The sequence below is a fragment of the Chelonoidis abingdonii genome, chromosome 3 (assembly GCF_003597395.2).
Source record: "Chelonoidis abingdonii isolate Lonesome George chromosome 3, CheloAbing_2.0, whole genome shotgun sequence".
In the NCBI taxonomy this organism is placed as follows: Eukaryota; Metazoa; Chordata; order Testudines; family Testudinidae; genus Chelonoidis; species Chelonoidis abingdonii.
In genome coordinates, this window is record NC_133771.1 from 216,139,773 (window position 1) to 216,154,359 (window position 14,587).

The 14,587-nt window shown below is 42.4% G+C and overlaps 1 protein-coding gene across 3 annotated transcripts in view; it reads left to right on the forward strand.

The window, feature by feature from the left end:
- ANAPC1 (anaphase promoting complex subunit 1) overlaps positions 1-14,587 on the forward strand; it is a 75,167-nt gene that overhangs the window by 35,128 nt on the left and 25,452 nt on the right. For all 3 annotated transcript variants that reach the window (XM_032770550.2, XM_032770553.2, XM_075064541.1), the window contains exons 25-29: positions 3,262-3,488; positions 6,115-6,233; positions 9,043-9,314; positions 12,147-12,381; positions 13,753-13,844. In XM_032770550.2, coding sequence (XP_032626441.1) covers positions 3,262-3,488; positions 6,115-6,233; positions 9,043-9,314; positions 12,147-12,381; positions 13,753-13,844 — 945 coding nt within the window. The remainder of the gene's footprint in view (positions 1-3,261; positions 3,489-6,114; positions 6,234-9,042; positions 9,315-12,146; positions 12,382-13,752; positions 13,845-14,587) is intronic.

A 14,587-nucleotide genomic window follows, 5' to 3' on the forward strand; every position in this document is an offset into this window, starting at 1 on the left:
CCCAGGTGTCTCATAACAGCATATCAACAAAAAATCTATATTACAATTTTTTCTTCTGAGTGAAAATAAGCAAACTAACAAACCTAAATCACCTTAGCCACCATTCATTAAAGATTCATTTGAGCTCTTACCAGTGACCTTTTCACCCCAAGTGCTATGAAAACGAACTTTGTCACTTGACTTATCTGAGGCATTGTTACAAATGTTACCTTAAAAGGATAAAGTATTCTACAAAAGCCAAATTGTTTTCCCTCTTTCAGAGGGGTAGGGTGGAGTTTCCTGTTTCTTAGCAGGCACTGGCTGGATGGGTGGGGCTGGGAGATATTAACATTTTTTGATCAAAATAAATTGTTTTTCATTCATCAACTGCATTTTTTACTCATATTTTCATATGCTGGGAACTGAAGAGAGATCCTGCGATGGATAAAGTTCCTTTCTGATATTTAATGTATCATACAAAATTTTAGTCAACTTGGGTGGGGAGAAGCAATGTGTTAGAGGCTCTCTTGTTTTATTTGCCCCTAGATTAGATCATACTGCACTAGTTATCTTTTCAGTTACCTCTTTATTTATTAAATCAGCCTCTGTACAGCAGAAGCTAGAGGAGAAAAGAAAGTATGTTTTCCAAATCATTTCTTCAGGCTGTGTCAGAATTTCTAGTCTGCAAAGAGCCTCTGCAGAACCTTTTTTTACAATTTAAGTTAATTTAGTGCTCATGGAAGTGAGAGGTTGTTTTAAACCACGCGTGGTGTAGGCAAGTGCTGGGCAAGCTGAACTACACTGCTCTGTCAGCACATTCCCATCCTATGCTACATGGTCCAAGCAATTCCTGTGCTTGGGTTTTGTTTTTGAATTGAGCCTGCCCGTGCTGCTGAACTGTGTTGTACTTTGGTGATGTGGACACCTCGAGACTAACAGGAGACAGCTCAACTCAAACAAGAATTTGATAAAGTTTTCAAGAAAACGATTGACCTTGAATGTCTGGAATGTCCGTATTTCTGAGGCGTCTGGTGGTACTGGTGGCTGAGCTCTGAAGGCACTTTGGTACCACGGTGAGGGGAAACCTAGAGGAGGAGCTTGGAAAAACCTAACCAGCTACCTAGATGCTAATGAATAATGAATAATGGAATTAAATACCATGGGAGCGAACATTTAAAATATCGGTACCTAAAGTTCGGCTCCTGAATAAATGGCCTGATTTTCAGAAGTGCTGCGCTCCTGCTCCCGATGAAGGCCCTGTTTCAGGAAAACATCCCTTTGCAGGATAGCTCTTAAGCGTGTTCTTGAATAGGAATACACTTAAGCATAGTACACCGCTACCTCTATCTATCTATCTATCTATCTATCTATCTATCTATCTATCTATCTATCTATCTATCTATTTATTTTATTTACCCCGATATAATGCGGGTTTGCATACAACGCGGTAAAGCTCTGACACGCTGTTCTGAGCAGCGTGTAAGGGTGCCAGGCTGGGGCCGAGGGGTTCGATAAGGGGCAGAGGATCTCGGGCACAGTCAGGGCTCCCCCCACCTCAGGATCTGGGAGGCAGGAGCTGTGGGGGTCACTTTTGGGGGCCCCGCAGTCCCAGAATGGCCTGGGGGATTAGCAGGGGACCAGGAGCAGCCCGCTCCACTTCCCTTGCCCTGGTCCCAGCTGTGTTGCTCGGGGGAGGGTGCTTGGGGGAAGGGATCCCCCGTGTACTTACTGGCAGCAGTGAAAGTGGAGCAGCCTGGCCCCAGCCCGCTCCGCCCCGCCAGCTCCCAGCCGCAGCGCTCCACTTCCCGTTGCAGGTGAGTGCAGGACCTTTCCCAAACCAAACCCAACCCAACCTCACCCCACCCCCAGTGACAGAGCTGTGGCTGGGGCAAGGAAAGCGGAGCAGACTGGGGCTGCCGGTGAGTGTGGAGGGTGTCCTTTCCCCAACCTCCCCGCACTCACCGGCGGCGGGAAGTGGAGTATCCTGGCCCCAGCCAACTCTACTCTGCCAGTTTCCAGCCGTGGCTCTTCACTTCCCAGGTGATTGTGGAGAGCGTCCTTTCCCCAACCTCCCTGCACTCACCGGTGGCAGGAAGCGGAGTGCCGCAGCTGGAAGGTGGCAGAGTGGAGCAGGCTGGGACCGCATTGCTCTGCTTTCCGCCACTGCCTGTGAGTACCTGTCAGGGGATGTGGATAGGGGTCGGAGCAGTCGGGACAGGGAGCAAGGGGGCTGGATAGGGGGTGGGGTCCTTGGGGGTGGTTAAGGGCGGTGGTCTGTGGAGGGAATAAGGAACAGGGGGGGCCAAAACAAGTTTGATATAATGCGGTCTCACCTATAACACAGTGAGATTTTTTTTTTGTCTCCTGAGGACTGCATTATATCGAGGTAGTGATGTATGGGTATACTTGGTCCTGTCTCAGCACGGGGTGGGGTGGACTAAAGGACCTTCTGAGGTCCCTCCCAGCCCTACAATTCTGTGATTCCATGGGCCCTAAATCATTGTGTGCACAGCACTTCTGAAAGACTGGCCACTTGCCGAGGAACCTAACTATAGATTTGGGCACCTAACTTCTGCTCCCTTGTTTGTTTGTTTGTTTGTTTTTAAATTGGTCCAGGTCTCTGTTTTCTATTTCTGAACGTGGGGAATAAACAACTTGCAGGACAATTATATGTGCTTCGTTAATAGCTCTGTGTGTGGGAATTGATCGGGGATAGATTGAGGGAAAGATCTAAAGGATCTACCACATCTGCAGTAAGAACTCATTTGGGAAGACAGTTCGCAGTCAGCTACTCTCAATTCTCTCCCCGCCCTACTCCCTTACTTGTCAATTTGCTCTAGGATTTAGTCATTAAACTTCCTTTGCTTTACCTTGGAAGCCAAAGAAATCATTTTCTCTTATCTTTGAGAGTTGTTTATCCTGCCCGTGTGGATGACTGTAGTTGATTCCCAGTTGAGAAGCCCTAGGGATCTTTGTGAACTCCATTCTCAGGCCAGGTCTACACGACGCGCGAAAATCGATTTTAGATATGCAGTTTCAGCTATGAGAATAGCGTAGATGAGACCCGATATATCGATCCCTGAGCAATCGATTGTAACGCGCCGATACGGCGCGTTGTTTAGACGTGGCCTCAGAGCACCCTCGCTGCGAGTGACAGCAACACCTCATACATTCATGTTACAGTGCTAGTGTCTTGTTGGCTTAATAAAGCTCGATGTTCGAAATCTGCTTTTTTAGAAATTATTCCCTCCCTCTTTCTCTGCTTTCCCCTCTCTCAATTAGTCTGTTGCCCAGGTGCTATCATCTGATGTGCCTTCAGGAACTGAGGCAGAAGACGATGACGATGGTATGAATGATATGAACCAGGAAGTGATGTCACTAATATGGAGTGAGGATTTGAGAGTGCAGGAAGTGCGCAGACTCCTTCAAAGTGCCCATCCTGTGCGTGTCAGTGTAGTACAGATGCCGGAAGTCAGTGACCATGAATACATAGAAGAAAAAGAAAACCGGTAAATGCTCCATGTTTCTAGCAGCTGTTCATTAACGTCTCATTTAGGTGGGAATTTTTGTAAACCTCTACATCTGAAATGACTCCAGGGAGTGTTTTTGTAATAAAATGTATCTTGTAAAATATAAATGGGAATTTTCATACTGGGCTTCTGAACTCTATGGTGCATTTGAAAAAAAAAATCATTGTAGATTGGAAGAAATATTCCTTGAAATTACATTTTCCTCCATTTTACTTCTCTGAATAGACATGGTATCCTACAAGGGCATTTTGGGACAGATTCTAGAATGCTGCGGCTTCTGTTGTGAGAATGAAGCACTTCTTCAGAACAAGAAGGGCTGGACGGGAGAGAGTGCGCGCCCTATTAGCATGGTGACTCTGTGATTGGGTAGTACAGTAGTACACACCATGCAAATGCTTTTAGTGGCTGAGATTTAAATGAGTGTAATCACATACAACAGTATATCTTACTGTCTGTAATAACTAACCGTGCAGCAGCAAATCCAGTACAACGGCAGAGGTCGCTTTGTGTGAACAGGTCACACAAGAAGTTTTGGATTTCAGAATCAAGGACTCTGAGCTTTAGTGTGTATAAGCACTGCAGAAGGTCCATCTGGCACGCTCCAGAGACTCAAGCATAGAGTGTAGGAAAAGTTGTGGGAGTACATCACGTTGAAATTGGAGAGTTCCATTCTCAAAGCAGTTTATAGCATCCTGTCTGCGTCAGGAATTAAATGTCGAAAGTGCCCCTGCTGGAAAGACCTGTTAAGAAACATGGTCAGTCAGGGTCAGAGGTTAAATAGAGACTATTTGTCAGGTAGCCTTGAACTCCTCCGGCATGGCATGTATGGACCTGACATGCTGCAAGGCACCCTTTATAAGTATGTGGATGGTATGGCAGTGTCTTAGGAGCTCAGGACTGTCTGAAGCATGAACTGGCAAGAGAAACCACACCTTCTCTGAGTGCTTTCTGCAGAGAGGGCAGGCATCTGAGCTTTGGCCTGTGGATCTTCTTGCTCTGTTCCCATGGAGGGGAAGCTTGTACCCCTTATGGATCAGGCAGGCAATTCACCTCTCAAAGCCAGCAGAGGATGATAGATATGGCGTGGATGTAGGGCTCTACATCAGCACCATACTTCTTGCACACAGTCAGTCTGCTTGCCCACTGTTTGCCTTGCTTCCATTAACTGACTTTTTTTCCCCTCCCTCAAACCGAGGACAATATGAGCCTCAAAGTGTCTCAGAGTGGGAGCACCACATGGTAATAGTGCTTGAAGCAGCAGTAACATCCGCAGATAGGAGCAGGTTCACAGGGGGAGCAGCTGCTCCTCGGCTCCATCCCTCCGAAGCCATCCCCTATGAAACTGGAGATCTGCCTTTTCAGAGAATCATCTGTGGGACCCTAGGGAATGGGGAGCAGAAGCAGAACTTCCTACCTTCTGCATCCTTTCCGTCAGGATTCACTTGCTCTCAGAAGTAATGTGGGGTAGGGGGGAATATTGTCCTGTAGGAAATAGCATATGGACCTAGATTTGGTTCAGATGTGTGCTGTGGATTTAATTGGATCTTAGGCTGCTGCTGGTTCACCAATTAATTCTCTTCTGCATATCGTGAACTCCAAACAGCCATGGAGCTCTGATTTGCTGAGTCAGCTAGTGTCTGAAATGTGGCAAATTGAATCTTTCCTCTGACCCATGCTGTGGGATTGCTATGTGGTTGTTAAACCTTCCAACAAGTTTTTCACCTCAGTTTTCATAGTTGTCTGTCTACTGATCTTATTTTTGGAGAGTAATTTACTTGCTGCTCAGAGGACATTTATCTTCAGAGCATCATTAACTGCTAAAATTCAGCAAAAATAGGAAGTTAAAGGAACATAGTGAAATATTATCTGACTTAAAAAGCTGAGTGATCTGATGAGCCTTGAGCATTGTCTTCTGAGTAAATCAGAACTTTGTTCTGTAGAAGAGAAATATGGTCAGCAGTCTCTGAATGTTATGATTCATGTTGCATAAGAGCTGGAATGTGGTGCTATCGCTAGTCATAGTGGGATGGTACGTGACAATCTTTCGTTTGCCTCCTTCTATAGTGTTCCTTTATCTGCGTTTTCTGCTATGGCTGATGATTTGTAGATAGCATGGAATTTTCCATATAAAGCTGTGCGCTCGTTAATGTACGTTAGGTACATCCCAACATGATTTCAACTGAAGTATTTATGAGATGGGAAGTTCTTTGGGAACAAGGACAGTCTCTGTTCTGTTTCTATGCAGCGCCTGGGCCATGCCGGGGACTGCTGGGCACTATGGTAATACTTAAATAATAAGTAATTATTAAATAAGAAAAAGAGTAATTAAAGCTAATCCTTTAAGGACTCTCTGGGGACATCCCAACCCTTGAATAGCCGCTTAACAAGGCAATATCCTTTTGTAGGTTTCTTAAATTTGCCGCCTTCTTCTGGTGAGGTTTGTGTTTATAATATTGGCTTGGCAAAAGAGCTCTTTACTCTCATTCTGAGAGAGGATTGTCCCATCATACCATTTCTGTTCTGGGATCTGCCTATATCCTATGTTGGGAACATGGTTGTGGTAAGCATTTATTTTTTTGTTTTCTGTCTTTGATTTCCATTACAGGTTATTACAGTTGTGTCAACGGACTATGGCGCTCCCCTTAGGCCGAGGAATGTTTACTCTCTTCTCATATCATCCAGTGCCAACAGAACCGTTGCCTATTCCTAAACTGAATCTAACTGGTATGTTGTTCAGCATTTTCCCCATGGTTTGATTTCCTTGAGTTAAAAATGATAAAAGCCAAAATAACCTAGACTTGCTAGCTACATAATGCCTTCAACCTGTGAGACACGTGCTTCGGTAGTGCCCTTGCAGTCAGTGGAATTCTGCACACTGTGTGCAGTGAAGTATGGGCTTCAGTCTGTGCAGAGTTGAGACTTGATGTCTTTAAAAGCTACTGGTACTTGACCGAAATTGGAGCTCGCAGGAAAAATTGTTTTTAGTCCTTTACTTTCACTTGGGTGTTCCCAATTGTCTTCATTATGTGCAGTGTCCACTTTAAGCAGGGCTGGTGTGTGTACTAAACCAGGATTAATGTACAGGATGAACGTGTAGAACACAAATTCAAATTTATGAGTAGTAGTGGTTGCTATGAGTGCTCCAGGAAGCATTTTATATGCCTTGTATGGTATGTTTCTAATAGACTTCGGCGATTACTGAACAATATTCTGTGCTGTGGGGGGAATTCCTGAGCCTACTATACTTCCTCTGTACGCTCTTGAGTTCTCCTCACTAGACTTTTTTAACACACTGGTGTTTCCAGACAGGCCAGGCAGTGTCAGTTAGTGGTGTTCTTGATAAAGTGGCAGACACGAAACTATCATTAGAAAAACAAAATAAAGTTACAATTAAAAATATAGGTTATGAGCAAAATAATTACTTGTAAAGATTCTTGAAATGGATCATAAGTAACAATTCTACTTACAGTAGTTCTCACCAATTACAAATAGATTGAAATGCTGGATAAGATGGTAATTTACCCACTACAAAGTAAAAGGTGTCATGGTGCACTGGATATATATTTCACTTTGCATTGTAACATTTATTCAAACCAGAAGCACAAACCAGCCCTTGCAGGGTTAATTTTGTTTGGCTTTGTCTTTTTCATCTTCAGCAGATGATGCAGTGTCTCAGCTTTCCCAGGGTCCAATATGAAGTCAGTAGAACTGCTCATGGTAGTAATCCCTGTGCTTAGCAATGTTGGCAGGATTGGACCTTAAAGCAGATTGTGTTTTGTTAACTGCAGCTGTGCATTATTGTTAATAAAGCAAAAGAGATACAGTGTTCCAAAATCCCCAGCTGATCAATAAAATAAGAGTACTGCTGCCAGATGGAGAATTATTCTGCCTTCTAATCCAAGAATCCTAAAACCAATTCATTGAGTTTGGAGACCTCTCAATATGGTTTGTGCTTTAATGTTTGGAGGGTGAGATCCTGGCCCCTGTGAAGTCGGTGGGAGTTTTGCCACTGGCAGGAGAAGGGTCAGAATTTCATCCTGATGCTACATATCATTAATTTAAATATCCTACAACAGTGACCAAATACAGTCTCTTCCCACTAAGGTCGTTTATCCTGCAAATGACTCCAGGTGGGTGCAGGGGTCTGCCCATGCAGTCACTGATCGGAGAGGGGCCTAACTGTGGTAAAACTTTCAGAAGTGTCTCAGTAACTTGGGAGCTGAAGTCCTGTTGATTCTCTCCCTATCCCCCCACTCCCATGGTATTTAGGTTCCTACGTCACCTAGGCACTCTTTAACCTTTGACCTATTGGGGAAACAAAACTCTAAATTTTTGGTTTAATAACTAATTGAATTTGAGGAATTTTTGCACCTTCTAATCAGCATTATGGAAAAAACACAGGGAAGAGCGAAGGTTAAGTATCTGCAAATAATCAGGTATTTGTAACTCTGCATTATCATTAATGATGCAGGCATTGTACCTGCAGAATTTTGTGACTGATCTTTTTAAAAAATTGTTTAGCTCTTTATACATTAGATCCAGCCACTGACAGTATTCACTCATTCCCACTGAACGTTCAGATTTCTTTTCCAGATTGAAATATTGGGCTTATAACAACTTTTAGTTGTGTTGTGATCACATTTTTTGCAAGTCTCAGAGCTAACAGCTGTTTTTAGCTTTCTTGCCTCTATATCATGAGGGACCTTTTAATTTAATTGAAATAAAATAACAGTGAGATCTGTGTGTGTCCATGCACACTTACCAAAAGGATACTGTGCTTTTTTGGAAGTTTGGTACAGTAAATACTTTTACAGAAGCAGATTTTATTGTTTTGAGTAAGAAGGGTAGTGTTCCCAGGCTGATTAGTTTCTTCTAGATGAAGCCTAGGTTTTTTAGTTGATCACTTATTCTCTGGCTACAATTATGTTTTTGTGATTCCTAAATGACTGACAGTTGTAGTATATTGTGTCAAGGATGAAACTGTCACAATACTTAGCTTTTATAGCACTTTTCATCCTTAGATCTCAAAGTGCTTTGCAAAGGAAGGTAAATATCATTAATCCCCCTATTACTGATGGGGAACGGAAGCATAGAGATGCCATTATGCTCTGATACATTGACAGGCATATTGCGAGAACTAGGAGAGAACAAGAAGTGAAATGACTTGCCCAGTGTCACAGAGTAGGGCAGTGTCAAAGCCAGGATTAGCTCTTAAGCACTCTGACTCTCAGTTCATTGCTCTGTCTGCTCTACTATGCTGCTGTCACCTAACAAATCTGTTGACACGCAATAGCCTTGTCTTCACAATGAGCATTTTTTACTGTGTTGCTATCACAGTTTTTCAGGTACAGTAACTCTTAAAAGTGAGGTGCTCAATTTGAGAGCAGTTTCTGATATAAATTAATTGGTGACACATCGCTTAGCATCAATTTTTTTTCTCTGACAGCAGATGAGGACTCTGCTAAACAAAGCCATTTTAAATGTGAGCTAACTTTCATCATTGTACATTTTTTAATGATTCTCTTCTGGACAGGCCGTGCTCCGCCTAGAAACACTACTGTGGACCTTAATAGTGGGAACATTGATGTCCCTCCAAATATGGCATGCTGGGCCAGTTTTCACAATGGAGTGGCTGCTGGACTGAAGATAGCGCCTGCTTCCCAGATAGACTCAGCTTGGATTGTTTATAACAAACCCAAAAATGCAGAACTAGCCAATGAATATGCAGGCTTCCTCATGGCACTGGGTCTGAACGGACATCTCACAAAGCTTGCCACACTCAACATACATGACTACTTGACCAAGGTGAGACCTGCATGCAAGAGCAAGAGGGGGAAGTGACTTTCTTGGTTTGTTTTTTTTCTTTTAAAATCTTTGAGTTTCTTGGTGTGAGGAATGGCCAGTGCTTTCATCACTCATCCTGCTAATTGCTGGCACAGTTGTTTGGCTGTCTCAGACCTTCGCCACTATTCAGAACTGTTATCCCTTTATCTCCTGTGATAAATGCACATCATTTTAATTATGAATTATCTGGAGCACTGGGTTGTCTCTACAGGCTTCCTTTGTTTGAGGAAACTCTTGTCAGCCAGATACTTTAAGAGCTTGCTTTTCCCCAGCCTAATTCCAACAGTTTTGTCCTGAAATACAAATGACAAAAGCTGCCTCTGTTCTCTATATAGGAACAAATAGGTCCAATTTCAGTTCACTGTAATGGAATATACATATTTTTTTGTGCACTTTGGAACATCCTAGCTGTACTGTCTAGCCATGGAAAGGGGCCTAAATTTTTCTCTTTGGCTTAGGTGACAATGAGACAGCTGTAGGAACACTGAAACAACGTTTGGTATTTATTTTAATCTTGTTTCAAGGTAGGCATAGTACTGAGAAAGTTGTTTAGTCATAATGATTGGCTTACCACAATGACTAGTGGAAGCCTATGCTGCCTCATGGGGTACAGTTATGGGCAGCATTAAATGCTGTTGATTGCTGGATTCTTCTGCATTGCCTAGATCAGGTGTTGGCAGCCTTTCAGAAGTGGTGTGCCAAGTCTTCATTTATTCACTCTAATTTAAGGTTTTGCATGCCAGTTATACATTTTAACGTTTTTAAAAGGTCTCTTTCTATAAGTCTATAATATATAACTAAACTACTGTTGTATGTAAAGTAAATAAGATTTTTAAAATGTTTAAGAAGTTTCATTTAAAATTAAATTAAAATGCAGAGCCCCCCAGACCAGTGGCCAGGACCCGGGCAGTGTGAGTGCCACTGAAAATCACTTCGCGTACCATCTTCGGCATGGGTGCCATAGGTTGCCTGCCCCTGGCCTAGATGATCAGATGGGATTGTCTTGAACTGGTTCTGGCCGTTCCTAAAGGAGTGGATCCCGTTGCTGATCTTTGCTTTTGCATTGTTAGGTACAGAATAACGTTCCTCTTGGATTTAAGACCATAAAATTAGTAAAAGGAGCGAGGAGTCTTTGTAGCACCTTAGAGACTAACAAATTTATGTGTTAGTCTCTAAGGTGCCACAAGGACTCCTTGTTGTTTTTGCTGATACAGACTAACACGGCTACCCCTCTGAAACCCATAAAATTAGTGCCTGTTAAGATTATTTTTATTACAGAAAGCCTTCAGAATGACACATTGTGGTTTTATGCGTTGCTTTTGTGCAAATCACCAAGAGCATGTCTGATGGCTAAGTGCCCAATGTTTTCTTAAGTAACTATTAAAAGGCAGAGAATCAAATGTATCCTTAAATCCAGCCTTAGATTAAAAAACTAATAAAAATGTGATTAGACTCACCTAGATCAAAATAATGATGATGATAATAAATGGAAGGGTTGGTTCTTTGTCAGAAACCTTTAGAGCAGTGGTTTTCATTTGTGGACACTTTAATAATTTTGAATGGAGATACGGAACCCTTTGGAAATCTTAGACATAGCCTGCAGACCCCAGGTCAAAAACCACTGCATTAGAGTAATATGTTTTCCAGCGTAGGGCTGCTCTGATTTGTATTATAAATATCCAGTCAGCTAACCTGGGAACCTAGGGTTTTTATTTTAAAAACAATGCTGTGATAGAAGTTGGAGCCAAAAATCTCACTCTAACAATGTTTAATATTTGATTTACGAAAGGATGTTACTTTAATATATTGAAGGAGATTTCAATCTGTAATGTGATTGTAAACTCAGAAAAGTTTACTTGTTTAGCTGTCAGTGAGAGGCAACCCAGAAGAGTAAGTACAGTGAAACCCTGCTATAGCAGGATAATTGGAGTCCAAAAAATTCAATCACGATAAATGCAGGGTCATGTTATAGCAGGGTTACGAAAATTTATGGTTTCAAGCAGGTCATTTTCTCTTGGGCAGAAAATGACTTGCATTTGTGAACTGCCCATAATGGTAACTGAAAGGGTGTAACAATAATTAGTGACAGCACAAGCTAATCAACCTGTTAAATGAGCCAGAACCAGGCTGATAATGGCTGAGTTTGGACTTTGAAAACCGGAGTTTTGGGACCTGGCAGATGGGCTGGAGTGGCTCTCGAGAGATCTGTATAAAGTCACTTAGCCGACTCCCCTCCACCCGGTGCAGTGTTTGACTCTGAGGAGTTGCTGATACTCAGAGCAGAGTTTGTGCCACTGTTTCTGTAGCATCCCCCCCAGCTGTCAGCCTGCTCCAGCAGCGGGGGCTCTCAGCCATGCAGTGAGAGAGGGAAGCACTTGGGGAGAGCAGAGGAGATGTGCAAGGAGCAGAGGAAGAGTGAAGAGCAGCTGGGTGGGAGGACGACTCTTCTCGCCAAACAGGGAAGCGGGGGCAGTGGGGAAGGCACATTTCTTTTTTCTTTTTTTTTACTTCGGCAGTGCTCCGGTCGTTTTTTTTCTTTTTTTGCTTGGGGCGGATGAAGCCACCTTATGATTGTGTTATATCTGAATTCGCATTATCACGGGGTGCGTTATAGCACGGTTTCACTGTATAACCACAGCTCATCAAAGCTACATAGAAATTATCTTCTCCTTGTACCTTCAGATATTACTGCAAGTGTGTGACCTTAAGACTTCTTGATTTCAGCTGAGATAAATGCACTTAGGTTTAAGGTTCTCTATGCTCTTTGATCACTGTCTTTGTTCCCCATTTCAGGGCCATGAGATGACAAGTATTGGGCTGCTGCTTGGTGTTTCTGCTGCCAAGCTAGGCACAATGGATATGGCTATTACTCGGCTCCTTAGCATACACATACCTGCTCTCTTACCACCAACTTCAACGGAGCTGGATGTCCCTCATAATGTGCAAGTGGCGGCTGTGATAGGAATAGGCCTAGTATATCAAGGAACAGCTCACAGGCACACGGCAGAGGTTCTTCTGGCTGAAATAGGTAAACCACTACATCTGGAGGTTGTGTGGGGCCTGTGTATGTTTACATGACATTTGCATGACGTGAAAAATTTACCTGTGACACTCAACTAGTTCACATGAAAAACTACCTATGCATCCATGCTCCGCTCTTGTCTCCCAAGCCATGGCCCTTGCAGTTTAAAGAAACAAAACAGCTGTAAGCTGTCTGTTCTGTACTGTATTCAGTTGTAACATTGTCATTGTCTCTTTCAAAGTAACTTACTATTAGGGCGATTGAATAGCAGAAAAAGTTATTTATTAAATATATTTGGTGAATTCCTCCATTATTAATCTATTAGTAGTGGTAGATGGTGAAACACATTATAAAATGTCTCATTCAAGCTTAAAGATGACCTTCCAAGTACAAATCCATTTGGAGTTAAACACAGAAACGTGTTGTGCATGTCTCCTTGCTTGCCAGTTTGTGCAGAAATCATTTAATCTTAAGTTTTGAAAAAAATTTTTAGTTCCCACAAGAGCTGTTTGTGCTGGCTCATCGGAGGCCCTCTGGTTAGTGATCATGTAGCAATTGCTTTTTCTGGTGTTTCTTATGGCCCCCAAGCATCATTTGAGGCCTTTTATGGCAGCAGACTTTGTGGGAAGCTCACTCTTTTTTTAATGGTAAATTATTAGATTTCTGTGTTTGAATGTCACTTTCTTTCTGTTTCTGTGCGTAAGTGGTTCTGCTTTTTATTTTACAGGTAAGCTTTAAACAATGTTACATGTGTATATATACTTTAAAAGAGACAACACGGGTTTATTTCAAATCTAGAAATGGGTACTTTTAAGAACAACACTTTCATCTTCAAACTATATCTCTGGCTATTTAATACTCTCAGTATCTATCAGTTGATTCAAACACATTTTCTGTTGTGAAGGGGTGTTGTTTTATGCAGAATGTGCTACTACAATATATATATAAAATATTGGCTTGTTAGAGTTGTGAGCCACCTTGGGGTGTGAGGTGTCTTAACACTTCACAAACCGGAGTAGAGAAATATGCACAATCTTTTCTGAGAGCACATCTTTGAAATGTGCTTCCCACATGTGGTTAGGTCCAGATCTTGCCAATGTGTGCTTCTGTACTGTACTTTGCGTATAAACTCAGATTTTCTCCATGTTCTTTAACATATGTGCTGCATTTGGAGAGTCCTTTCAGCTGGCTGTAGACAATCCAAGAGGTTAAGAAGTTATTGCCTCTAATTCCATTGATAGAATTTTCCTGATACTCTTGAGTAAAATACACAGGTCTGAATTTTGCTATCGCTTTACTAGAAATGTTAAATCCCAGAATGGTTAGTTTGGTTAGAATTGCAGAAGGTTAATTTGATGCTGTTTCCTTTTTACAAAGGACGTCCCCCAGGTCCTGAAATGGAATACTGCACTGACAGAGAATCCTATTCTCTAGCAGCTGGTTTAGCATTAGGCATGGTCTGCTTGGGGGTAAGTCCAGTCTTCCTCCTGTTGTAAAACTGCAGGTAGTAGAAATAAAATGGTAAAACTGATTTAATCGCCAAGCTATGAAGCAAAAGTAAAAGAAATAGAATAACGTTATCAATGTAATTGATGAAAGAGTCTGACCCCATTCAAATTCACTGGGTAATTGTTGGGCCAATGCCTCACAAATATTTGATCAAATAAAAAAGAAAATGAAATGAGGCTTGGATGTGCTCCTGCCCCCTCAGTGTTCACTTTATGCAGATATTTTAGGCAATGGATTTATCGTCAGAATGTTGAGAGTCTTGCCCCCATGCTCAGGATTTAGCTGATCACCATATTTGGGGTCGGGAAGAAATTTTCCTCCAGGGCTGATTGGCAGAGGCCCTGGGTTTTTTTTGCCTTCCTCTGCAGCGTGGGGCACTGGTCACTTGCTGGAAGATTCTCTGCACCTTGAAGTCTTTAAACCATGATTTGAGGACTTCAATGGCTCAGACATAGGTTTGATACAGGAGTGGATAGGTGAGATTCTGTGGCCTGCATTGTGCAGGAGGTCAGACTAGGTGGTCATAATGGTCCCTTCTGACCTTAAAGTCTATGATTCTAATTAATTGAAAATAAATATTAGAGAATATTCTTCAACAGCAAACATTGAACTTGTAAACGTGTTTGAATTGAAATCCTAATTCTATTGTACTCCTCTACGCAAGACCCACATGACCTTTGTGTCCAGTAATAACTAACCACAC